The following is a 27,353-nucleotide window of genomic DNA, read 5'->3' as shown; positions in this document are numbered from 1 at the left end:
CCAACACTGTTTGTTGAACAGACTTTTTCCCATTGCATATTCTTGCCTCCTTTGTTGAAGATTAATTGACCATATAATTGTGGGTTTATTTCTTGGCTCTCTATTCCATTGATCTGTGTGTCTATTTTTATGCTAGTTATCATACTGTTTGATTACTATAGCTTTGTAATATAACTTGAAGTCTGGGATTGTGATACCTCCAGTTTTGTTTTTCGAGATTGCTTTGGCTATTCAGGGTCTTGTGTGGTTCCATACAAATTTTAAGATTATTTGTTCTAGTTCTGTGCAAAATGCTGTTAGTATTTCATAGGGATTGCATTGAATCTGTAGATTGCTTTGGGCAGTATAGACATTTTAACAGTATTTGCTCTTCTAATGCATGAGCATGGAATGTCTTTCCATTTGTGTTGTCTTCAGTTTGTTTCATCAGTGTTTTATAGTTTTCAAAGTACAGGTTTTTCACCTCCTTGGTTAAATTTATTCCTAGGCATTTCATTCTTTGATGCAATTATAAATGGATTTGTTTTCTTAATTTCTCTTTCTGCTACTTCATTGTTAGGGCATAGAAGTGCCGTGGATTTCTGTATATTGATTTTGTATCCTACAACCTTATTGAATTCATTTATCAGTTGTAGTAGTATTTTGGTGGAGTCTTCTAAGTTTTCTACATGTAATACTGTGTCATCTGGATGCCTTTTATTTCTTCTTCTTGTCTGATTGCTATGGGTAGGACTTCCAGTACTATGTTGAATAAAAATGAGAGTGGACATCCTTGTCTTGTTCCAGACTGTAGGGGGAAAGCTCTCAGCTTTTCAGCATTGAGTATGATGTTAGCTATGGGTTTTTCATATGTGGCCTTTATTATGTTGAGGTATGTTCCCTCAAGCCTACTTTGTTGAGGGTTTTTATTGAGTGGATGTTGTACTTTGTCAAATGCTTTTTCTGCACCTATTGAAATGATCATATGGTTTTTATCCTCTCGTGATGTTGAAATGTTCTTTTCTGAATCTGTGCTCTTATATTTGCACCAACACCTTCCCTCACTCCTCTTTGAAACACTAAATGTACTAATGTACTCCACGCTCTTTTTTTCCTAAACAGCAACACATAAACCTGGAAATGGGTCAGAAGAGGAAAGGGCACTCAAGTTTTTATCGCCCTAAGACAAAGAGTTTCCCAGGACCAGGCCAGTGGGCTGTAAGAGCTGTTGACAGAAGGTGATACTATTTAGAAATAAAGACAAACACTGAGCTTTTGTTATTCTCTCAGAACCAGACCATCTTCATGGCATCGGTATTTGTTTTAAGCATTGATATACTGCCTACAAGCAAATTTGAGGTGTTATCAGTCACTGTCCTCTTCATCCATATGCATCCTCTGATTTGTTCCATGTCCCAGAAGGGAGCACAAGAGGAGTAAACACCCAATTGGAAACACTGAACATGTTTGGACACTGTCCTTATTCTTTCAGACTAGTGGTAGTTAGCTGTAGGCCTTTTGAGGGGAATATAACATGTGACATAGGAGAGGGCTAAAGGCTAATGATGTTTTAAACTGGCATCTAACAGTTTGGATTTTGTTTAAAAACAAATTCTTGAGAAAGTATTTAAAAATACCTGTCCTTTGGGCGCCTGGGTGGCTCAGATGGTTAAGTGTCTGCCTTTGGGATCCCAGGGTCCTGGGATCGAGTCCCGCACTGGGCTCCCTGTGGGAGCCTGCTTCTCCCTCTGCTTCTCTGTCTCTCATGAATAAATAAATAAAATCTTTAAAAAAATAAAAATAAAAATACCTGTCCTTCCATGGGGCACCTGGGTGGCTCAGTCAATTAAGTGACTGACTCTTGGATTCGGCTCAGGTCATGATCTCAGGGTCGTGAGATTGAGCCCCTGTGTCAGGCTCTGTGCTGGGTGAGGAGCCTGCTTAAGATTCTCTTTCTTCCTCTGCTCTAAAATAAGTAAATAAATCTTTAAAAAAAAAAAACAAGAAAATAATACCTGACATTCAGATTAAAACACTAATCCTTCTAATCAGTCTTAGAGAATGCCTTTAATTTATATCTACATGAAAATTAATCTTTGTTTCACTAATCCTAGAATATCAGAACTGGAAGGGACCTTAGGAAACCAATGAAAACCATAGATAGCTCCCCAGAAAAATGCACATATACACATATATGTATAATTTTCTTTCATTTTCAGAGGATTCAAAGACCTGGCCTTTCATGGATTACAAATTAAGAATTCTCCATTTAGTCCCATAGCTTTACAGGTAAGGATAATGAGGGCCAGAGAGAATGAATGCTAGGGTATTTTAAATAAAAGTTGTTTATAGAAAAAAGAAAGCATAGTTGGATAGAAATTAAAATCTGAACTATGCGATATTCATGAGTTTAAAACATCGTTAGTCCTTAGCCCTCTCCTACATCAAAACAAGTGGCTTGTTTTTTTCCAGTTTATCCAACAAGAAAACAAAGTTTACCCTTCTTGAACAATTATAACAAAACTTATCCTTTTAATGTCAAGGGTTACATTTTCTTTTTTCCTTCAAAACTGTATTAATCTATTTCCTTAAAAAGTCTATTAGTAAATGAATTAGCTCTTGGCATCTTAAGACTGAAAAACATCACACTTCCAACCAACTTTCCTCAGTTTACCCCTATTTAGTCTCATTCCCTTAAATGGTCATATAAAGCTAAGGCATATATTCATCTTTGACATTTATGTAAGGGACCAAATGAAGAGATCAAATGAGTATATAAACATCTCTCCCATTCTCTAAAAGAAAGGAAATTTTGCATATTTTGTGTAGTCCTTGTTTGCTTTATAAACTTTTATTAAAGTAGAATAAACACCAGGGATTTAAAATTTTTTTTAATTTAAATTCAGCTTAATTAACATATAGTATGTTATTAGTTTCTGATATAGATTTTAGTGATTCATCAGTTGCATATAACACCCAATGCTCATTACATCAAGTGCTCTCTCTCCTTAATACCCATCACCCAATTACCCCATCCCTCCACCCACCTCCCCTCCAGCAACCCTCAGTTTACACCAGAGATTTTCTAAATCATCAGGGTCAGATGATGAATTATCATAAAGCAAACACACTACCACCTCCATCAAAAGACATATTACCATCATCCCATAAGCCCCCTTTCATTGCCTCTCTGTCCCAAAATAATTTCTTGACTTTTACCTTTTTTACTCTTTAAAAAAAATAGGATAATATATTTGCTTTTGTGTGACTTCTTCAATATTATGTAGAAACCATCCATATTGTTGTGGGTCATAGCTCCTTTACTTTGATTGCTGTATAGTATTCCTTCGTATGACTATACCACAATTTATTCATTCAACTATTTAATGGACATTTGGATTGTTAAAAAGGCAGATTATCATCTTTGAAAGTAAATGTTTCTGGCAGTCATCCCTTGACAAGTAGAGAATAGTTATTTGAGCCTTAGGAAATGTTGAGAAGAAATGGGCAAAGGAGAGAAGAAAAACAGACAATGCATGTAAATCAGTTTAGAGAAAGTAGAAATTATTTTTCTATTAAGTAAAGAAATTAACTTGTAGACCACACAGTAAAAATTTGGGGGGTGTTTCAGAAAGAAAAATTCAACATTCAGTTCAATTAATATTTTTTAAATTATAGGCAATTTACTTCAATAAATTTTCCATTTCGAAGTAAGGAAACATTAGGATTATTTTCAATAAATAATAAAAATGTAGATTTCACGTCCAAGTTATGGATAGCTGGAAGAAAGGAAACAGAAAAAAAGGGGAGTGAAGAAGAGAACTTCACTGAGGGAAATCCAACCAAATAACGAAATTGACTAGTTTCACTCTAAACGGATTAAAAGTGATCACAAACCTCAAAAGGGCGCTCTGCACTGGCTGGTGATCCTTGCATGCTTCTTTAGTGGCTTGCATTACCAACCTCTGAGAACTTTTTTTTTTTTTCAGGAGGGCACACGTGATCTTGTTACTTGGCGGCATGTAAAGGGGCAGAGAACGATGACAAGTGGAGAAAATTATATAAAATAAAATGGGGCATGTGGGCGGGCCTGGGGGTGGTGCTGGAAAGGACTGGGGGTCAGGGTCCCCGGGGCAGGGTGGGTCTACATCTCCTGGGCTTCGAGCCCCTTCTCCTCGACGCCGTTGGACATGGCATGGCTGCCTTCGTGCAGACGCTTCACCCGGTACGCTTCGAAGTGGATGCTGCTGGTGATGTCCTTGATGTTCTGCATGTGCGTCCTGATAAGGAGGTCCCGAAGGTGGGCAAACTCACAGTGGGTGGTGGTCTCAACTTTGATGGTGCCCCATTTGGTTTTCCGTCCAAGGATCCTCTTCCCATTCACTTGGTACTCATGGTCACTGCCCACCACGGTGAACGGGATCATCTCTCGGAACTTCTCATTCACCAGCCAGTCCTCCGAGTCCTTGTCATACTCCTTCTGGGGGGACACGTCAATGCCGTTGGACAGCAGGTCCGCGGTGATCCGCTGTTTGAGGTAGACCCTCTCCTCCAGGGTCAGCGTGTCGGCCTTGGCGATGACAGGAACAATGTTCGCTACTTTGCTGAGGCGCTTCATAAACTCGATGTCCAGGGGCCTGAGGGAGTGGCCGGTGGCGGGGATAAAGTACAGGCAGCAGTGGACGCGCGTGTCCGGGATGCGCTTCTTCCGGTTGATATTGACCTCCTCCTGCAGGTATTTCTCGTACTGGTAGTTGATGAACTTCATGATCGGCTGCCAGCAGTTCTCATTGTTGATGTGGTCCCCGAACCCTGGTGTGTCAATGACCGTCAGCTTCATGCGGACACCCTTCTCTTCAATATCATGCGTGATGGACTTGATCTCAGTGATCTTGGGGATGCGTTCCTCGGAGGTGGGCTGCACCGACTTCCGGCTAATTTTGGACTTGAAGAGGGTGTTGATCAAGGTGGACTTCCCCAAGCCACTCTGCCCGACCACCATGATGTTGAACTCGAAGCCCTGCTTCATGGCCTTCCTGCGCATCTGCTCCAGGAAGCTGAAGTCCGCGGGGGCCTTCTCGTTCCCGGGCGCGGGCGCCTGCTTCAGCCCAGCGTCTCTGGGGGTGTCAGCCATGTCGCCAATGCAGCCAAGAGCTGCCTCAGGGGCCCAGCAGCTGAGTCGGGCTGCGCCAGCCGCCGGCAGAGAGCCCTCTGCGAACTTTTATACATTCCTTCTCTTCTGACATTCCCCAGTCCTATACTCCCAGAGCTGATGACTCCACTTCATAAATTGCTCCCACCCTCCAAGTCCTCTATTTGGTGGGGGGTATACAGCTCTCTTCTTTTTTAAAGGCCATCTCTATCTCAGTAAAAGGTACCATTATCCCTCCATCTAAATACTGAAGCCAGAAATTCAAGTACAAGTCAACCTTAATACCTTGATTCCTCTCTCTTCCTCATTCTCATATCCATCTATCAGCACCAAGCCTTGACATTTCTACCTCCAACATATTCTCAAATCCTGGTCATTCCATCTCCACTGCCACTACCTTAGTCTAAGTTACCAACCTGTGTTACTTGCCTGCAATGGCCTCTTAACTGGTCTGCTACTCACGTGCACTATTGCCCCTCTGATAAACTCTTCACCTAATAGCCAGAATGACATTTTAAAAATGTCATGTCTCTCTACTGCCTATAAAGGTTCACTGGCTTCCTGCTGCACTTAAAAGTCACCTTCTTCAACCTCACTTCATGCCCTTCCCCTGGCTCCCTGGGTCTCCACCCCAGCCTCCATTCAGTTCCCAGGTAATACTAAACTCACTACTGCTACAGTGCCTTGGTACACACTCCCTGTATGGAGAATGCTCTTCCCAGCCTCCCCATTCTTATTCTTTACACTACTAGATTTTTTCCCATTCTTTGGTTCTCAGCAAAATGTTCCTTTCTCAGACGACCTAACCACTCTAGCTAAAGTAAGTTAGCCCTCCTCTAACCTCATTCACCCTTACAACATTCTAATGTATTCAGGCATCTCAGCACAATGTTATTTTATTCACATTTTTATTGTCTGTCTTCCCCTCACTAGGATAAGCTCTGTGAAGATAGGGACTGTTAATCTTGCTCACAAAGAGCAAGACTTAGCATAATGTCTGCCATTTGCTCGATAAAGGTTAATAAAGAAATGGAAGGGGAAAAAGGGAGAGAAGACAAGATCACTCCTTACTCCTTACCACCCAGGTGTAAGCCACCATCTCTCATCTACATTGCCACACAAGCCTGCCTACCGGTCAGTCTCCCTGCCTCTAAGTTCCCCCTGCTATCGATACTCAACACAGCGGAGTGATCATTTTAAAAGACTGGATCACTACTCTGCTTAAAACATGTTCACCATCTCAGAGTACAAGTCAAAGTCCTTACACTAGCTTCCAAGTCCCTACATGTGGCCTCATCCTGTTTCCTCTGACTTTAAATTTGCCCCACACCCCCACTCTGATCCAGCCACACTGGCCCCTTTACTGTTCTTTGTACAGGCTGGGGATACCGAGCTTCAGGAGTTTTGCCTTAGCCATTCCCTCTGCCTGCAAGGCTCTTCCCCCAGATATCCTCCTAGCTAACTCTTGCCCATTCCAAATCTTAGCTCAACAGTCACTTCCTCTATTAGGCCTATCCTAACCATTGTATTTAGCAAACTACAGAAATGATTCCTCAAAGTATTTAAAATTGCAACCCCCACCGCCACATTGCTCCTTTATGACATGCTTTAACATGTCATATGGTCATTATGTTCTCTGTCTCCCTCTTCCAACCTCCACTAGAATGTTAGCTCCACGAGGGCAGAAATCTTTGTCTTATTCACTTATGTATCCCAAGCCCCTAGAACCTAGCCAATGTTTAGTAAATATTTGCTGAATCAACAGATGAGAAAGAATTTCAGTGAACGCTTAGTTAAAATATACTTTTTAGTTCACAAGCACTTATCACATTCTGATCCTTATTGCACAGCAAACCATGGAGGAAATTACTGCCTGTCTATCCCTGGAAATGCTAATAAACTATTATTTTAGTATTTGGTAAAAGGATATGGCTCTGAAATTATTTTAGGCACAAGGTTTCTGGGCCCAGTTGATTTAACATTTTCTAGATACTTAATTTATGCCAGACACTGCAAGCTGCTGGGGTTACAAGGCTAAGTAAGACAAAGTCCTCCTCCTCAATAGGATCTTAGTTTATGAAGTGGGACAAGGACATAGACATTACAGTATGGTTCATAATCATATAGAGAGGTTAAGTACAAGTTTTCATTGGAACAAGAGAGGTGCCTAAGTTGGAGAGCTTAAGAAAAAGAGGATAAGGAAAGCTTGTTAGAAACATAACATTGAGGCCACATCTTGAAGGTGGACAGGTCAGAGAAAGGCACTGCAGCCTAAGGGAAAACAGCCTATTTCCGGAAGCCAGGAGAATGCCTGCCCTGTGTAAAATATAATGCTAGGAAAGAGTTAAGTTAAAGACATGTGGGTGGAGATGATGGTGAAAAGGTAGAGGTAGCTGGTCCTCAAGGGCTTTATGACTCACCAGAAGTCTGGATTTTATCCAGTAGAGGAGGTAGCTTCTGAAGGATGTGAACAAGTGTATGACAATTACTTAATGTGGAGGAAAGACTGGAGAGGCAAAACTAGAGACGGACAGTCAGGGGTTGTTGCATGGGTCTGAGGGCCTGATCAAGAACAATGAAAAGAGAGATGGAGAGGGGTGGATTTAATAAGTATTTATTTATTCTATAAAATTATCCTGGCCATCAATCAGATGTAGAGGGTGAGAAAGAAAACTAAGGTTTCCGGTTTAAGCAACTGAATAGATAATTCACAGATGATAATCCGAAGGCAGAAAAATTTACATAAGAAACAGAAGATTTAGGAAATCATAGCATTTTACTGAATTCAAGCAGCAGGGTGTTTAGAGTCAGAGGAGGGCAGAGGATGGAACCCTGGGGAAACATCAGGACTTAAGCGGGGGGGGGGGGGGAGAGTGGGGCAGAAAAAGTATAATAGAGCCATGGAATTTGTCAACAGCCTGCTATCCAGATTTCCAGGCTCTGATCTACATAGAGGGGAGGTGCACGCAACAAGAGACAAACGGTGGGAAAATAGCTGCAGCACATGATTTCCAACAGCACCTGTAGAACACTACAGCAATGGAAGCCCTTCAGAAGTGAGCGTGTATGTCTCCTCTCATTGCTACAATTCTGGCGCCTGAGCTCTCACGGAGCCTTGTGATACCTGCAGCGACAGGTAATGGGATGAAAACTGGCGATGTGGGAAAGGGATCCACAAAGTTTCACAAAATCATATACCATCCGTGGCTGCCCTTTTAAAGAAATGGGAAGAATTACCCAATGACCTTAGCTCTACACCTGTCCTCCGTTAGGCCACCATACTCAAAGACCGCGCCGTTCTCCACCCTAAACCGTCCCAGATAAATTAACACAAGGAAATCACACAGGTTGCGGAGTCCTGCCCTCCACTCAGGTTCGGGTCCCCTCCCCTTGCCTCTCCTATCAAACACTTCCTTTCTCCCTTCCGGAAGCTCGAGGCCCCACCCACCTCCGCAACGCCGGGCCTTAGCCAATGGCCTGCTTCCCAAGGAACGTTACCTCTGACCTCAGGGCTAATCAGAGACAGTGAGACAAACTCCTCGCGAGAGGTGAGGTTGAAGCTGCCTCCGCCATCTTGGAGATGGGAGACGGGCGATGGCTGTGGTCCTTCTGCTAATGCAAACAACAAAACGGGCACAATAGTCAACCCGAGTGAGCTTATCATCACTGTAACTGTTGACCAAAGCTACAGAAGAAGCGAGGGTGTCAAAGCCCAGCGCGGCGACATTGATAGCAGCTTCTCCTGCCTGCGGGAGCGGCAGAAGTGAAGTGACTGAAGACCGGAAGGATGGTGCAGTCCTGTTCCGCCTACGGCTGCAAGAACCGGTATGATAAGGATAAGCCCGTTTCTTTCCACAAGTAAGTACCTTGCGCGTCTCGCGGGGCTGGCCCCAGCTCGGGCTGGGGGCGCGCGGCCGGTTGGGCTCGGGGGCGGAGCCAGGCGCGTGTCCGCGCGATACCTAATGAGAGGGGCGGGGCAGGGGCGGAGGCAGGGGCGGAGGCAGGGGCGGGGCACGACCGGACCCTACTCGCCGTCTCTCCGGCCGCGAGCGGTGGGCGTACCCGCCCCGGGTTGGAGCTCACGTTCCACAGCCCAGGGCTGCGCGTCCTCGGCGCGCGTCGCCGCGGTGACCGTTTCTCGCGCTCGAGGATCGGAACCCGTGCGCGAGGTTCGCCCGCCGCCTCGGGTTGGTGTGTTCGCGACCCAGGAGCGATGTCCAACTACCCCGCGCGGGTCGTGAGGTCCTCAAAGCCGAGAGGCATCTGGATCTCGCCCCTGGGGTAATAGAGAAACTAGGGGGTAATAACGCCTTAGAAGTAAATTTGAAATAGAGACAAAGAAAGACCTTTCAAATGACGAAGCCCCTCTTTTTCATCCTTGCTGTGGATGGGAGGCCAGCATCACAGTAATTAAAGGTTGAGTTTTGGCCAGGATTTCAGGGAGGATGTTTTTACCCAGTTTCTAGGAACTAACCTTTAAGGAACTCCAAGTTTTAGAGAAAGCTTCTGGTACTACCAAGATGAATACTTAATATTTTCAGCGCACAGTAACGATAACGTGGACAATAATAATAACACCGGCCATAATCAAGTGTCATAATAGAAGTCAGTATGAGCTATTACGGGCGCCTAGAGGAAGCCCTTAGAAAAGAACTTGCCCCACAACTTTCAGGATTGTTATCCAGAAAGTGCTGCAGGTAGAGTAGTCCTGGATGGAAAAATGTTCTCTTGAAAATGGGAAAAGAAAACTGCAAAATGGAAACGACTTAATGGAAAAATGGGAAAAGAAAACTGCAAAATGGAAACGATAATCGGATGTCTGCAAAATGTGACACGATGGCATTTTCATTCAGCCAAATAAAGTATTTACAAATTTTATTACATTTGCATTAACTTGTTTTGCAAGAATTCCCGACAATAAGTAGATGATAGCTAAGAGATTAGACCCGTGGTAAATTATAGGAATTATTCGTAGGTAAATAATTACAAAAGCAAAAATTAAATATTCCTTCAATTTTTTTTGGTGCTGTCATTTGTGTTTAACAGGGGATGTAGATGCATTTTATGTTTGGTATGAGAGGGACCCAAAAGAAATGAGTGCCTTACAACATAGATCTTGAGTGTTGATTGATGTATCACCAGCACCACCCCTACCCTCCACCTCGAGGACGAGAGAGAACACTTAACACTTCCAGGATCTACTTCAGTATATCCTGATATTACTTCTTCATTTATTGGAATTTCTGAAAGCTGGTGAATTGACTTCCAGTTCTTTGAAAGTGTAGGAATAGATCAGAAGATTACCGGTAACACGGTTACATACAGTCAGCTCCCCACAACCCTATTTCTAATGATATCTCAGAAAGAATCTAAAAATGTGGAAAACCTTTCATTGGTACTGGAAACTAAGGGTGGCATTCACACATCAGAAATAGTTTCTGCTGGCTGTGAAATGACTGAATCAAAGGAAGAGCTGATCTGCCTCTCATTCTTACCTATAAAGAACAGTTTTTTGGGACTAGATGGGAAATATCTTGACGGAACTCCATAAACAGCCTGAGCATTGTAGTGCTTGAGACAGGAGTGCAAGGTGCTGAATTTTGTATTTCTGGAGGCCATTTCCAGCAGGGATCTTCTAGGGGTACTTTTACCAGTTTCTATATGGTGGCCCTGTAGCAGCAGCTATTCTGGGCAAAGAAAAGAACTGTCCCAAAGATTGGTTAATTCTTCATGATAGCAGACTCAGGCTGTAGCATGCCTTACGTGGAAGAGAAACTGGAACATAGAGTTGAAACATCCTTTGGCTTCTTTCCAGTCTCCCCAGTTCACTAAATACTTGACCTGGAAGAGTAAAATCACAGTAAATTTAAACTCTTCCCAAGCCCCCTTATCTGGGCCTGATGGACATATTCCAGTTGATTTTGAGGTAAATTAAGATAAATAATATTCTTATCTGGAATTAAAAACAAATTGGAAGACTAAAATAAATAAATAAAAATTTTAAAAATTAAAAAATAAATAAGAACTTCCCAGACTTGGGGAGACTTGAACATCCAAGTTCATGAAACTAATAGACCACTCCCTTTCAATTCCAAACAGTTGTCTCCAAACATAAACAAACAAATGAATGAAATTTTAAATTTATCATTATGATTTGACTATAATTTGATAATTCATATTTGTCAGACTGATCCTAAGAGAACTAGAACCTTCTTTTTTGCAGTATGTGGATATAAACATGCAATTTTGTTTTCATTGGTAAAAAAAAAAGATCAGTATAGATTCACCCTTATATTATGTATTTTACTTGAAACTCTTAGTGTCTTTGACATAAAAAGTTAAAACATTAATAAATGAAATAGAGGAGATACACCATTTACTCTTGTATATTTAGATGTGTATGCAATACCTGTATCACTTAGTGGAAGTTATTTATTGTAACAGAGGAAGACAAGCAATATTACTGCATGTCCCTTGACTTCCCACCTCCCATCATACCCTCTTCCCACTGCATGCATCTGTCTGCATGGCTGACTTTTAATATGTATATTTTTACATTTTGTAAATTTTTAATCAGCCTGTGTTTAAATTGTATGTATCATCGTATCTGACATTCTTGTAACTACTTTGTGATAAAAAGATTCCTATAATAAATACTGCTTTTTATTTTTTTAATTGTTATTTAAATTCTAATTAACATACAGTGCAGTATTGGTTTCAGGAGTAAAATTCAGTGATTCATCCCTTACATACAACATCCCCAAATACTGCTTTTAAAAAAAACAAAAATTCCATGCTGAGAGGGCTGACTTACGTCACACACTAGTGGGTGGTCACTTTATTTAAAAGATCTTTAAAGCAATTACATTCTTAACTGAGGTGAATAAAGGCACAACTAAAAACTGTCAAAAAAAAAAAAAAGATAGCAGAGCTAGTGTTTTAATCAAATGTCCCTTAGCTTGTTCACATCAATATAAGATAGTTCTTTCCTAATCAGGAAAGTCTGGATGTGCTTTTTTTTTTTCCTTTTAAAAGAAGGTGAGAGAACTGAATTATCTCTTCTTCTTAGGTTTCCTCTTACTCGACCCAGTCTTTGCAAAAAATGGGAGGCAGCTGTCCGAAGGAAAAACTTTAAGCCCACGAAGTACAGCAGTATCTGTTCGGAGCACTTCACTCCTGACTGCTTTAAGAGGGAGTGTAACAACAAGTTGCTGAAAGAGAATGCTGTACCCACAATATTTCTCTGTACCGAGCCGCATGACAAGGTAAGGGTGTTTTAAAATACTGGGCTTTCTATTTATAAAATTAATGTTTTTATTGTGGAAAATTCAGAGTAATGTTAAGAAAATAAATGTTAGAGGACGCCTGGGTGGCTCAGTCGTTAAGCGTCTGCCTTCGGTTCAGGTCGTAATCCCAGGGTCCTGGGATCAAGCCCCTCATTGGGCTCCCTGCTCAGTGCAAAGCCTGCTTCTCCCTCTCCCACTCCCCCTGCTGTGTTCCCTTGTGTTCCCTCTTTCGCTGTGTCTCTCTGTCAAATAAATAAATAAAATCTTTAAAAAAAAAAAGAAAAAAGAAATGTCACCTGGAAGCCATCACTTATAGATAACCACTGTTAATGATATACTTTTTTTTTTAAGATTTTATTTATTTATTTGACAGAGAGAGAGAAGGACAGCGAGAGAGGGAACACAAGCAGGGGGAGTGGGAGAGGGAGAAGCAGGCTTCCTGCCGAGCAGGGAGCCCGATGTGGGGCTCGATCCCTGGACCCTGGGACCATGACCTGAGCCGAAGGCAGATGCTTAACGACTGAGCCACCCAGGCGCCCCAGCAATGATATACTTTTTAAAAATACAAAGTGCAGTTTATTAAAGTTAAACATCTTCATACTAAGAAAGGCGATCTAGCTTTGTGACTTAATTTTAGTCACTCTCTACCCCTACATGTATGTTGATAAGTTTTGGGTTTTCTTTATCCGGGACCATTCAGTTTCAAAGTATTTACCCCTCAGTTTTAAGTGCTTAGTATTTAATTAAATCTTATCAGTCATTCTCTCTCTTGCATCCCATTTCTACTTTAGGTGGAAAAGTATAATTAAAACTTAAATTGGGGCGCCTGGGTGGCTCAGTCGTTAAGCGTCTGCCTTCAGCTCAGGTCATGATCCCAGGGTCCTGGGATCGAGTCCCACATCAGGCTCCCCGCTCAGCGGGAAGCCTGCTTCCCCCTCTCCCACTCCCCCTGCTGTGTTCCTGCTCTCACTGTCTCTCTCTGTCAAATAAATAAATAAAATCTTTAAAAAACAAACAAACAAACAAAAAAAACCTTAAATTGTTTTCTCATTTTAGAATGTTCCTGTTTCAAGGATTCACTAAAAAAGTCTAGTGTTCTTTCTTTTTAATCAAAGTGTAGCTGACACATGGTAATGTTACATTAGTTTGAGGTGTACGACACACTCATTAGACAAATCTGCACATTACGCTGTGCTCACCACCACTGTGGCTCCCACCGGTCACCGTATAAGGAGGGCTGTTAGAACACCGCTGACCACATTCCCTGTGCTGTACCTTTCATTTCTGTGTCTTCTTCATTCCATAACTGGAAGCCTGCACCTCCCTCTGCCTATTTTTTCCATCCTCCCGTCCTCTCCCCTCAGGCAGCCATCACTTGTTCTCTGTATTTATGGGTCTGTTTCTGCTTTTTTGTTTGCTTTTTTTTTTTCAGTTGTTTTGTTTTTTAGATTTCACATATAAGTGGAATCACATGGTATTTGTCTTTCTCTGACTTTTTTGAGAGCATGATACCCTCTAGGTCCATGCATGTTGTTACAAAATGGCAAAATCTCATTCTTTTTTATAGCTGAGTAATATTCTATTGTGTGTGTGTGTGTGTGTGTGTGTACATATATATGTATACCCTCCACACACACACACACACACACACACACAACATCTCTATCCATTCATCTGTGGATGGACACTTGGGTTGCTTTCATATCTGGGCTATTGTAAATAATGCTGCAGTAAATATAGGGATGCAGATATCTTTTCAAATTAGTGTTTTCATTTTCTTTGGGTAAATACCCAGTAGTGGAATTACTGGATCATATGGTAATTCTATTTTTAAGTTTTTGAGAAACCTCCATACTGGTTTCCACAGTCACTGCACCAATTTGCATTCTCACGAACGGTGCATGAGGCTTCTCTTTTCTCCATATCCTCGCCAACACTTATTATTTCTTGTCTTTTTGATACTAATCACTATGACAGATATAAGGTGATAACTCATTATGGTTTTGATTTTCATTTCCCTGATGATTATTGATGTTGAGCATCTTTTCATGTGTTTGTTGGCCATGTGTATGTCTTTGGAAAATGTCTGTTTGTGTCCTCTGCCCATTTTTTAACGGATTATTTATTTCTTTGATGTAGTGTTGAATAAGTTCTGTATATATTTTGGTTATTAACTCCTTTATCAGATATATGTTTTGCAGATCTATTTTTGCATTCACTAGGTTGTCTGTGTTTTTTTTATTATTATTATTTATTTGTCAGAATGAGAGAGAAAGAGAGAAAGCACAAGCAGGGGGAGTGACAGGCCAAGCAAGAAGCAGGCTCCCTGCTGAGCAAGGAGCCCAGTTCAGAACTTGGTCCCAGGACTCTGGGATCGTGACCTGAGCCGAAGACAGACACTTAACTGACTGAGCCACCCAGGCATCTCACATGTTATTTTTTTTATTTTTATTTTGTTTCATTTTTTTAAAGATTTATTTATTTTAGAGAGAGCGTGCATGGGGTAAGGGCAGAGGGAGAGAGAGTATCTCAGGTAGACTCCTTGCTGAGCACAGAGCCCACACAGGACTTAATTTCACAACCCTGAGATCATGACCTGAGCCAAAATCAAGAACGGGGCGCTTATCTGACTGAGCCACCCAGGCACCCCACACCAGATTTCATTTTAGTTTTGTTGATGGTTTCCTGCCCTGTGCAAAAGTTTTTTATTTTGGTGTAGTCACAATTGTTTATTTTGCTTTTGTTTTCCTTACCTGAGGAGACAGGTCTAGAAAAATGTTGCTAAGGCTGATGTCAAAGAAATTACTGCCTGTGTTTTGTTCTAGGATTTTTATGGTTTCAGGTTTCACATTTAAGTCTTTAATCCATTTTGAATTTAGTTTTGTGTGGTGTATAAAAGTGTCCAGTTTCATTCTTTTTCATGTAACTGTAGTTTCTCCAGCACCATTTATTGAAGAGTCTGTTTTTTCCCTATTATATATTCTTACCTCCTTTGTTGTAGATTAATTAACCATGTAAGCATGGGTTTATTTCTGAGCTCTCTGTTCTGTTCCATTGATCTATATTTCTGTTTTTGTGCCAGTTTTGATTCTGCAGCTTTGTAGTGTATCTTGAAAACTGCGATTGTGGTATCTCCAGCTTTGTTCTTCTTTGTCAAGTGTGCTTTGGCTATTTGGGGTCTCTTGTGGTTCCATACAGATTTTAAGACTACTTTTTCTAGTTCCTTGAAAAATGCTGTTGGTATTTTCATAGGGATTGCATTGAGTCTGTAGATTGCTTTGGGTAGTAGGGACATTTTAACAATGTTAATTCTTTCAATCCATGAGAATGGTATATATCTTTTCATTTATTTGCGTCATCTTCAGTTTGTTTCATCAGTGTTCTATAGTTTTCAGAGTATAGGTCTTTCACCTCGGTTAAATTTATTCCTAGGTGTTTCATTCTTTTTGGTGCAATTATAAATGGAATTGTTTTCTTAATTTCTCTTTCTGCTACTTCATTTTTAGTGCATAGAAACACAACTGATTTCTGTATATTAATTTTGTATCCTACAACTTCACTGGATTCACTTATTACCTCTGATAATTTTCTGTTGCAGTCTTTAGGGTTGTCTATATGTAGTGTCATGTCATCTACAAATTAGTGACAGTTTTACTTCTTCCTTACCAATTTGGATGCCTTTTCTTAATTTTTCTTGTCTGATTGCTATGGCTAGGACTTCCCAGTACTATGTTGAATGAAAGTGGTAAGAATAGACATCTTGTCTTGTTTCTGATCTTAGAGGAGAAGCTCTCAGGTTTTCACTACTGAATGTGATGTTAGCTGTGGATTTTTCATATATGGCCTTTCTTATTTTGAGGTATGTTCCCTCTAAGCCAACTTTGTTGAGACTTTTTATCATGAATGGATGTTGAATTTTGTCAGATGCTTTTTCTGCATTTACTGAGATGATCATATGATTTTATCCTTTGTTTTGTTAATGTAGTGCTTCACATTGATTTACAAATATTGAGCCATCCTTGCACACCTGGAATAAATCCCACTTGATTGTGGTAAATGATTCTTTTAATGTATTGTTGAATATGCTCATATTTATTTTTGCATCTATGTTCAACAGGGATATTGGCCTGTAGTTTTTGTTGTTGTTGTTGTAGTGTCTTTGTTTTTGATATCAGGGTAATGCTGGCCTCACAGAAGTATTTGGAAGTCCTTTCTCTTCTGTTTTTTGGAATATTTTGAGGAGAATAGGTATTAACTGTTTAAATATTTGGTAGCATTTACCATCTGGTCCTGGACTTTTGTCTTTTGGGAGCTTTTCGATTGCCTTTTCAATTTCATCACTAGCAATTGGTCTATGCATATTTTCTATTCCTTCCTGATTCGTTCTTGGATGATTTTATGTCTCTGGAAATTTAACCATTTCTTCTAGGTTGTCCAATTTGTAAAAATGTCATTCTTAAATTCCACAGGTGGATTCTTTTGAACTGTTATTTGTAGTTACTAAACTTGAACATACTCTGCATTATTGTTGTAGAAGGAAGATCTTCTGGAGCCACAAGAACAGCTTCCCCCGCCTCCTTTAACACCTCCCATTTCCCAGGTCGATGCTGCTATTGGATTACTAATGCCTCCTCTTCAGACCCCTGATAATCTCTCTGTTTTCTGTGACCACAACTATACTGTGGAGGATACAATGCACCAGAGAAAAAGGATTCATCAGCTAGAACAACAAGTTGAAAAACTCCGAAAGAAGCTCAAGACTGCACAGCAGCGGTGCAGAAGACAAGAACGACAGCTTGAAAAATTAAAGGAGGTTGTTCACTTCCAGAAAGAGAAGGATGACATATCAGAGAGAGGTTACGTGATTTTGCCAAATGACTACTTTGAAATAGTTGAAGTGCCAGCATAAAAAAATGATGTTTGTATTGGTTTTTAATGGGGCAACACCACACACCCTCTTCTAGCCTATAAAGGAGTTTCATTTGAAAAAATAACAATTGATTACTTGTATAAAAACAATTCAGAATATTTTTTTAAAAAAATAAATTAGATATATACTATAAAATTGTAAGTTTTTTGTTTGTAATTTCAGGGTTTTTACATTTTAACAAAATATCTTAAAAGTTATAAACTAACCTCAGAACTCCAATATAAGTTGGTTTCAAATTGAGGAGTTTGTTTTTTGGGTATTTATAGAAATGTAAAAATGAAAAGTGTGAAGTGAATGTGAACAGTATAGCAAGGACAATTTAAGTTTAAAATTTAAAATTAATGCAGGTTCTTCAAAGAATTTAGTTACATTGTAAGTCAGAGTATAGTCAGATCACAAGATGTAACTTCTCAGAATATATATATTCTTATTCGTAAAGTCAGAGGATTTGTTTATCTTTCTTAATCACTTGTCAAAGATAAATTGACAAGTCAATACTTAAAAAAATAAATTGGTTGTCTTCAGAGCAGAAAATGAAGGGTCATTCTATACCTAGTCAATACGAGTAAATAAGTATGAATTTTTAAAAGTGGGTCCATCTTTTTTTCCCCACTGTCTAGCATTATTAAATTAGAAGCATATCTCCCGTGGAAGAGACATTCTTCAATAAAGTAGGCGTTGTTATTAATAAAGTAATAAAAATGGGGGACCTGATCCACAGTATGCCTTTTCTTTCATTCTCCCCACCCTTAAGGAGCATCTAGTTCCCAACTGTATCCAAATCTCTGACAAATGTGTTGTCAGCAGAGTTTGATTTGTACCATAATATGACCAATTGATTTTGGTTACATCTTCACATAAAAAAGGATTTCTTCACTTTTAACACAAGTTAGAAATTATATCCCATTTACTTAATTGAGTGATTTGTATTCCAGAGCAACCTAATACATAGTGTTTATGTCACTGAATGTTGATCGCTTCTCGGCCTTTTGGCTAAGATCAAGTGTCACTGAATGTTGAAATTTAAACACTGAAGTTTCTATTCAAACTATGAGATGTATTCTGACTTTGTGAGAACTTTTAGTTACATATTTGAAATGAAAATATGTTCTGAGTAAACAAATACTGCCTTAGGAATTACCTACTTAGATTTAGACTAATTGTTCCAATTACGATTATTTTATATTTCAAAGTACACTGAGATAGTTGAAGAGTAACAGGCCTTTTAAGGCAGTATTAAAAATATGAAACAGTGACATTCAAAAGTGTCTTTTGTAGAGTGGTTTTCAATGTAATTTACTGCTGTTCTACCAGTGGATAATACCTTGATTTTTTATGAACCAGTATTTTAAAAATAGAAAATTATAATCAGAAGATTACTTGAAGTTATATGGTCTGATAACATACAGAATTAACTCTAATGAATCAGAAGATGTTTTCTAGTTACTCATGGATCTCATCACTGTTTTGGAAATCCACAAGTAGTTTGGTTTTATATTTCATCTGTCTAGCAATTCCTGGAGGATATATGAGTAAACATCTTGCAAAGCATATATCTTATTGTCACCTACATAAAAGGAAATGTGTGTGTGTTTGTGTGTATGTGTCCCCAAAACCAAGAATCCAACATTGAATTGTAAAAGTGGCAATCCTAATTACTTAGCATCTTAACATTATGATTTAACCTGAAGTTTCTTTTCATAACAAACATAAATCTCTATTTGGAGAGAACTGAGCAAGCAGCATGTATACCAGCTTTTTGCATTTAAATAAATATCATAGTTTAACATAGGGAGTTTGAGGTACAGGTGGTTCTTTCTGAAAATGAGATGTAATATTTGGTGAATGTTTTAAAAATTCATTTTGGCTACTGTATTGTTTTTTACATTGCCAGGTGAAGGAAATAGGTCCTATTCAAACATGATGAAACTCATTCTGAAACAAATGGACACAGTCTCAATCTGGAACAAATGGGGGGAAGACTCATGTGAACTGCAGCATATTCTGAAAGATGACATTTATTTTAAGCATACAGTAACATACTAAAATTTCCATTTATGTGTGATGATGTAATCTGGCAATAATGGTGAGAAGAAATAACTTTCTTAATAAAACTGTTAGGAAAACTATGAAATCATAGAATTTTAGAATTAGAAGGGACTTAGAAATGACTGAACACTAGCCTAACCTCCAAACCCTGCAGAAATCTGTTTGTAAAATATCTGTGACAAGTGGTCATCTGTTCTCTGATTACTGTTTACATTTAAGCAGTTATTCTTCTCAGATTCTTTAAAATGGGTTTCTGGATTAGGATAGAATTAATTGCCATTCTTTTTATACTTGGTTGTAGTGGGAAAAAAAAAGTTCACTTTGAACTGCTGCATAGTTTGAACCGTCAAATTCTGAGTTAAAGAAGTTTTAAAATTTTGTAAAATAATTTAAATGTTTAGTAACTGTATATCTGTTATGTGAACTAAAAATAATTGTCATTGCAGTAAAGAAAGTGGTGTTTTAAAATTTTTGGCAAAACTTTTTACTTGGAAGTCCAAGTACATGAGATCTTTTTTTCTCTTAACTTTAATTTGTGTAATCCCTTTCTTAGAAGTGTGACAGAAATGGTGAAAGCAAATGAAAGTTTCCCTTGATATGGATTTTTTTTGGTTCAGTTAATATTCTCTGATCATCTCTAGCTCTTAAAAATATTATACATACATACTCAACACCTATGGCTTTTATAAAGTCAGGAGTAAGCAGCATAGGACAATATACTTAAAAGTCCATATGATCTGTAAAAAGAAAACTCCCATTTATGTTCCAGAATTTTTAAAAGACAGCCATCCATGAATAGCATTTAAAGGAAAAAGCAGATTTACAAATCTGCTTGATTATTACTCTTCCTGATAATTGGCAACCATGTGAATTGGATAACCAATAAATGAAGAGCATTGCTCTTGTGATGGTAACTGGCATTTCTGGGCATTATGATTTTATATATTGTGTCTTAAAATACAATCCTCAATGTGAAAGAAAAATATCAAAAAGCAAACAGTGATTTACAAAAAAGCAAAAACAGTTATAATTACTGTACTTAAAATAATGGAAAAGTTTGCTCTTACAATTCCATGTCTTGCTATCTTTTTTACCTTGGATGTTGTTTTATTAACTATTGAGATTTTTTTCTGAATGATAAATATTTTTTAAACTCAAAAAAATCTTTGAGAATTTTTATTCTTTTCTAAATTCATAGTATTTGGGGCTTTGAGATTATCAAAATTTCATTTTTAAAATCTCCTAAGGTATATGAATAAACGTCCTTTGTTTTAAACTGTTTTTGGTGAAACAAACTGTACAATATTAGCAACAAATAGACAGATGACTTCTGGAATGGCTACATGTTCACCCTAACTACCATGATTGGTTAAAAAAAATTTTTTTTAAACAACGATTTAAGGTCTCTGCATACTGTCTTAAGGTCATACAGCAAATGAAGAAACATTCAAGAAAATCTAAATCTCTAAAAGAACATTAAGAGCATGGTGACATATACACCACAACTTATTCTTGCCTTAAACCACCACCACCACTGCCACCCCCCACACACAGCTCAGTGCTACAGAAACTCCATTCTGAGTGGATATGGCCAAGAAGACTGCTCACTGTCCTCCCAGTATCCACTCAAGTCCTGTGGTATCTCCCAAAGAGGGGCAGGGAGCCAGTATTTCTCATAACCCCCCTACATTTGTGTTGCAAAGGCTAATCCGCAGGCAAGTGCAGCCAAAAGGTCAGGACTTCCTCCACCCAGCTCCCACTCAGGTTGGAGGCTTTACCCCCGGTGCAGCAGGCCAAGAGTATCAGGACTCTGATCACCCTCTTCCTAGATGCTCATAGGGTGAAGTTTCCATGCCAGGAGAGTCAAGCCAAGAAGACCAGAAGCTACCATCCCGATTGAGTTCTGATCATAAAGCAGGCATATCAACCCTAGAGAAGCAGATCATGCCCCTACCACTCGTAGCTACAGAGGAGTGACATAGATTTCTTTTCCCCAGGGGAGAGGAAGCCATAAGAACAGAGAACTCTGAAGCTCTCCCCAAAGGAACTAATTTTGTCTGGAAGAGTGTGGGGAAGTTCAGGACTAAGGAACTCTCAAGGACAATGGAAAATTTCAGGGTAAAAAATTGAAAGGAGGCTGGTAGCTCCACCAGAGTAATAAACGAAGTTATTTTTAGGCTAGGTGATTTAACCAGAGAGAACAGGGAAAGAGGTAAAAAGAGACCTCCCGCGGTCATAACAAGCCTCAAAGACTAGCCTCAAAAAGTTGTGCAAAAAGGCCCAGATCTAATTGGATCAGACTAGATAGCATTTTAGGCCCTAAGACATCATCAAAACAAAGAGCAATCCATTGGCATGGAGCTAATGTCTTGAGTTTGACACCAGCAAAGGCAGATAGTTTAACAAAGAGATCAGGAAAATAGAGAAAGGCCTGTTAGAAGCTCTTATCACCCCAGGTGACTATGTGCATGCCCAAGGCTGCACCTTCTAAGAAATGAAATCAGAGACTTCATTCACCCTGAAGGGGAAATTAACTTCACTAAATTAGTCAAGTAATTAAATAAAACAATCACAACAAGCCTGGAACAGGGGTGGGTGGGTCACTAGAATCAGTGTCCAAAGATCCTACAATATATATAATATAAAATGTCCAGTTTTTAACAAAAAGTTATGAGATATGCAAAGAAATAGGATAGTGTAACTCATAAGGGGATGGGGGAGAGATGGGGAGGAGCAGGCAACAGAAACTGAAAAGGGCCAGATGTCAGAATTAACAAAGACTTAAAAGCAGCCATTATAAACAAGCTAAATAAATATTAGTTCCAAAGAACTAATGGAAAGCATGCTTAAAGAAGTAAAGGAAGGAATGATGACAATATCTCATCAAAAAGAAAGTATCAAGGAGGTAAAAATTTTTAAAAAGGATATTCTGGAGGTATAAAGTACAATAATTAAAATTTACTAAAAATTAACTACAGAAGCTCATAGTTATTTGAACTTGCAGAAGAAATATCAGTGAACTTTAAGATAGATCACCCAATCTGAAAAACAGAGAACAAAGAATGAAGAAAATGAACAGAGCCTCAAAGAAACAGTACCTCTAAACATATCAGTATATGCATAATGGAATTACCAGAAGAAGGAAGGGTGGAATAGAAATGATGGGGAGAGGGAGAGAGGAGCAGAAAAATATTTGGAGAAGGGTGCCTGACTGGCTCTTGATCTTGGGGTTTTGAATTCAAGCCCCACCTTTGGTATAGAGATTACTAAAAAAATAAACAAAATATTTGAAGAAATAATGGGTGAAAATCCCACACATTTGATGAAAAACACTAACCTACAAATTCAAGAAGCCCAACAAATTTTAAGATAAACAAAGAGATCCACACCCAGATGCATCATAGTAAAAAATGATCAAAATCAAAGAGAAAAATGACATTATATGCAAGGGAACCCTAATAAGATTAACATCTGATTTCTTACTAGAAAAAATGAAGACCAGGAGGCAGTGGGATGACATTCAAAGTGGTGAAAGAAAAACCTGTTAACCAAGAATATTATATGTAGCAAAACCATCAAAAATGACAGTGAAGATTTTCAGGAAGATGGTGCAGTAGAAAACACCAGGAATCTGTCTCCCCACCTAGGCAACAATAGCACTGATGTAATCGATCTGATATAAATATTTGGAACTCTGGAATCTATTGAGGGCTTGCAACTTCCAGAAGAAGGCTTGGGTGGCAAACTGTGGTTAATATCAGTCAATTTCAGCTATTAGCTCAGTGATAGTCACCCATTTGCCACCCTCAGCCCCATGGCAGGCAGTGGAGGAGTTGTAGAAGAAGCTTATATGCAGCTGGTAAGAGCTATGGTGAGCAATAAGGATCCTGACCTCCAAATATCAAGATCTGTGTTCTAAAAAGATGACTGCCATTTTGATCATAAAGGTGAAGACACAGAGGTGGTCAGCCATTGTTGCATCCCCCTCACTCCACAAGTTCCTAAGCTCTGACCGAAGTGACTTCAGGGAATTTAAGGGGCTGGTGCATTCTCTTCCCTAAATCATTTTTTTTCCTCTTTTGGGAGCCAGGCATTAAAGACTAGGGCATTCAAACCATCAATACATATAGGGAAATTAGAAAGTCATTGTGCAAACCCAGGGAATAATGAAATCTTGGAGAAGACCTGAGAAGATGTTAAGTTTACACTTTATGCTAACCCTTGGAAGATTCTTAATAGATAGCCTAAAACAATAAAAAACAAAATAAAATCCAGCAAAACCTGGGGAAGGGAGAGAATCAGATTTCTAGTTACCACATCATTAGATTCAAATGTCCAGTTTTCAACAAAAGAGTCAAAGCATACCAAAAAAGGGAACATATGGCCCATTCAAAGCATACCAAAAAAGGAAACATATGGCCCATTAAATCCAAAGCAACTATTCCTGAGAAGATCAGTTGGCAGACCTACTAAACAACTTTAATAAATATGCTCAAGAACTAAAGGAAGACATGGAGAAAGTCAAGAAAACTATGTCTGAACAAAATGATAATGTCAATAGAGATAGAAAATCTAAAAAGGAATTAAAAAGAAATTCTGGGGACCCCCAGGGGCTCAGTGGGTTAAGCCTCTGACTCTTGATCTTAGCTCAAGTCTTGATCTCAGTGTTGAGAGTTCAAGCCTCATGTTGGGCTCCATGTGGAGCCTACTTAAAAAAAGAGAGAGAGAGAGAAACCCTAGAGCTGAAAAGTACAATAACAGAAATGAGAAATTCACTAGAGGGGTTAAAAGGCAGATTTGAGCCAGCAAAAGAATCAGCGCACATGAAGCTAAGACAATTGAAATAGTTGAATCTGAAGAAGAGAAAAAAAGATTGCAGTAAAGTGAACAGAACCTAAAAGACATGTGGGACCCAAATTAGTAGACCAACATATGCATTGCCGGAGTCCCGGAAAGAGAAAAGAGAGAGAAGGGTCAGAGACAGTATTTGAGAAAACAATGGTTGAAAATTCCCCAAGTTTGATGAAAGGCATGAATATAAATATCCAAGAAAGTCAACGAACTCCGAACAGGACAAACTCAAAAAGACTCATACTAAGACACATTAGAATCAAACTGTCAAGAAACAAGGAGAATACTGAAAGCAGCTAAAGAGAAGTGACCCATCGCATATAAGGAATCCTCAGTAAGTTATCAACAGATTTCTCATGTGAAGCCTTAGTGGCCAGAAAAGGGCACTGATATATTCAAAGTGCTAAAAGGAAAAACAAAAACAAAACACCTGTAAACGAAGAATCCTGTATCTGGCAAAATTGTCTTTCAAAGGTGAGAGAGAAATTATGACAATCCCAGATAAACAAAAGCTGGGGAATTTATTACAACTAGTTCTGCCTGTAAGAAATGCTAAAGGGAATCCTGCAGGTTGAAATAAAAGGAAACACCAACTGAAGCAATATGAAGAAACAAAGATCTCAGTAAAGGTAAACACAGGGGCTATTGTAAAAAGGGTTTGTAACTCCAACTTTTGTTTTCTACATAATTGCATAAACATTTAAAAAAACAATTATTGGGCACCTGGGTGGCTCAGTTGGTTAAGCGACTGCCTTCAGCTCAGGTCATGATCCTGGAGTCCCAGGATCGAGTCCCACATCGGGCTCCCTGCTCAGCAGGGAGTCTGCTTCTCCCTCTGACCCTCTTCCCTCTCGTGCTCTCTATCTCTCATTCTCTCTCTCTCAAATAAATAAATAAAATCTTAAAATAAATAAAAAACAATTATTAGTTTAAAAAGTGGTATTATGGTAACTTTGGTTTGTAATTCCACCTTTTGTTTTCTACATAATTTAAAGGACTAATAGATTAACAAAAAATTACTAGTTTATGTTTTTGGACACACAGTGTAATTTTGTGACATAAATAACTGAAAGGGTAGGAATAAAGCAGTAAAGGAGCAGAGTTTTTTAAGTCACTGAAGTTAAAATAGTATAAATTCAAATTATAGTGTTATAACTTTAGGATGTAAAATGTAATCCCCATGGTAACCACAAAGAAAATAGTTATAGAATATACACAGAAGGAAACAAGAAGGGAAATTAATGTTTCACTATAAAAAGAATTCAATGAAGCACAAGACAGTAGTACAGGAAGTAAACAAAAAAAGCTATAAAGCATATTGAAATTAAGTAGCTAAATGACAGAAGTAAGTCCCTACTTATCAGTAATTACTTTAAATGTAAATGGAATAATTCTAATCAAAAGACAGAAATTGGCAGAATGGATTTAAAAAAAAAATGATCTCACTATATGATGTCTCTAAGAGACTCACTTTAGATCCAAAGACACAAACAGATTATGCATGAAGGGACAGGAAAAAGATATTCAATGCAAACAGTAACCAAAAGAAATCAGGGGTGGCTATCGGACAAAATAGGTTGGAGGTAAAAAAAAGTTTACAAGAGACAAAAAATGATATTTTGTCTTAATAAGAGGCTCAATACAGTAATAGGGCATAAAAATTATAAACACTCATATACCTAATAACAGACCACCAAAATATATAAAGAAAAATTTGGCACAATTGAAGGGAGAAATAGTTCTACAGAAATGAAGATAAAGTAAAAAGATTCTCAGATAAACAAAAACTGAATCTCTTGCTAGCCAACCCACCTTAAAATAAATACTGGAGGAAGATTTTCAGACTGAAAGCAAGTGACACTCAGCAGTAATTTGAATTAAAAAAATCCCAAAGACTACCAATAAAGGTAATTGTGTAATTATAAAAGACAGTGTAACTGCATTTTTTTCCTCTTAACTAATTTAAAAAGCAATTACATAAATCTATGTGGGTAATTGTTAGCCTATAACATAGAGAAATGTAATCTATTTTGCAGTAACAAGTGGGTAGGAAAAAAAGCTGTACTGACATAAGGAAATAACACCAGATGGTAATTTGAATCCATAAGAGACATGTAGAGAAACAAAAATGATAAATAAAAGGTTAATAAACTATAAATATATATTTGTTCAGCTTTTTTTGAAGATATAAATATATATACATTGTAGTAATTATAAAAATGTATTGTTGGGTTTGTAACATATATAGATGTAATATGTATAATTGTAATAGACAAATGGGACAAGAAGTAATAGAGGTACATAGAATTAATGCTTCTATATCTCACTGGAATTAAGTTGGTACAGCTCCGAAGTAAATTATGATAAATTAAGATAAATATGGTAAGCCCTATAGCAACCACTAAGAAAATAACTCCAAAATGTAGGAGGAAGAATCATTAAAGGAATTAAAATTTTAAACTAGAAACTATCACTTCATGCAAAAGAAAGCAATAAAGGAGGAATAGAGAAAACAAAAACCAAAATGCCAGATGTAAATCCAGCTACATCAATAATAGCATTTAATGTGAATAGATTAAGCAATCCAATCACAAGGTAGAGATTGTCAAACTGGATAAGAAAAATAAGCTCCAACCATATGCTGTCTACAAGAGACAGTTTACATTAAAAACAAAAATAGGTCAAAAGTAAAAAGATGGAAATGACATACCAGGCAAATAGCAACCACAACAGAGCTGCAGTGGCTATGTTAATATCAGACAAAACAGACTTTAAAAGAAAAAAAAAAACTATATGTAGAAGGATGTTGGTAATGCTACAAGGCCAATACATCAAAAAGATAACTATTATAAACACATATGCACCTAACAATGGAGCCCCAAAATACATGAAGTGAAAAGTGAAAGTGAGAAATAATGCAGCAATAATAGTTGAAGACTTCAATACTCCACCTTCGATAATCAGAACAATTAAGTAGATAATTGACAAGAATATGGAAGACTTTAACAACACTATAAACAAATTAGACCTAACAGACCTTTATAAAACAATGCACCCAACCACTGCAGAGTACATGCTCTCTTCAAATCACAAAGAACACATGCTG

At 38.5% G+C, this 27,353-nt stretch overlaps 1 protein-coding gene and 2 pseudogenes across 3 annotated transcripts; 2 read left to right on the top strand and 1 right to left on the bottom strand.

The window, feature by feature from the left end:
- Positions 1 to 3,636: 3,636 nt before the first annotated feature.
- Positions 3,637 to 8,573, bottom strand: LOC141374366 (septin-9 pseudogene; annotated as a pseudogene).
- Positions 8,574 to 8,666: 93 nt separating this feature from the next.
- THAP1 (THAP domain containing 1) lies at positions 8,667 to 18,315 on the top strand. 3 transcript variants are annotated; one of them, XM_025886223.2, is made up of 3 exons: positions 8,667 to 8,989; positions 12,201 to 12,396; positions 16,952 to 18,315. In XM_025886223.2, exons 1-3 carry the CDS (start codon positions 8,919 to 8,921, stop codon positions 17,324 to 17,326), a joined length of 642 nt encoding a protein of 213 aa, XP_025742008.1. In that variant the 5' UTR covers positions 8,667 to 8,918; the 3' UTR covers positions 17,327 to 18,315. The 3 variants fall into 3 exon arrangements, with proteins under 3 accessions (XP_025742008.1, XP_025742009.1, XP_025742010.1); XM_025886224.2 differs by lacking the exon at positions 8,667 to 8,989 and adding an exon at positions 9,246 to 9,993; XM_025886225.2 differs by lacking the exon at positions 8,667 to 8,989 and adding an exon at positions 10,002 to 11,057.
- A 5-nt stretch (positions 18,316 to 18,320) lies between these two features.
- Positions 18,321 to 18,470, top strand: LOC112834860 (U2 spliceosomal RNA; annotated as a pseudogene).
- Positions 18,471 to 27,353: the final 8,883 nt, after the last annotated feature.

The sequence above is a fragment of the Callorhinus ursinus genome, unplaced genomic scaffold, assembly GCF_003265705.2.
Source record: "Callorhinus ursinus isolate GAN/ISIS: 27379988/994484 unplaced genomic scaffold, GSC_fseal_2.0 scaffold17, whole genome shotgun sequence".
Lineage (NCBI taxonomy): Eukaryota > Metazoa > Chordata > Mammalia > Carnivora > Otariidae > Callorhinus > Callorhinus ursinus.
Note: the sequence above shows the minus strand (reverse complement) of the source record. Positions and strands in the feature narration are given on the sequence as shown.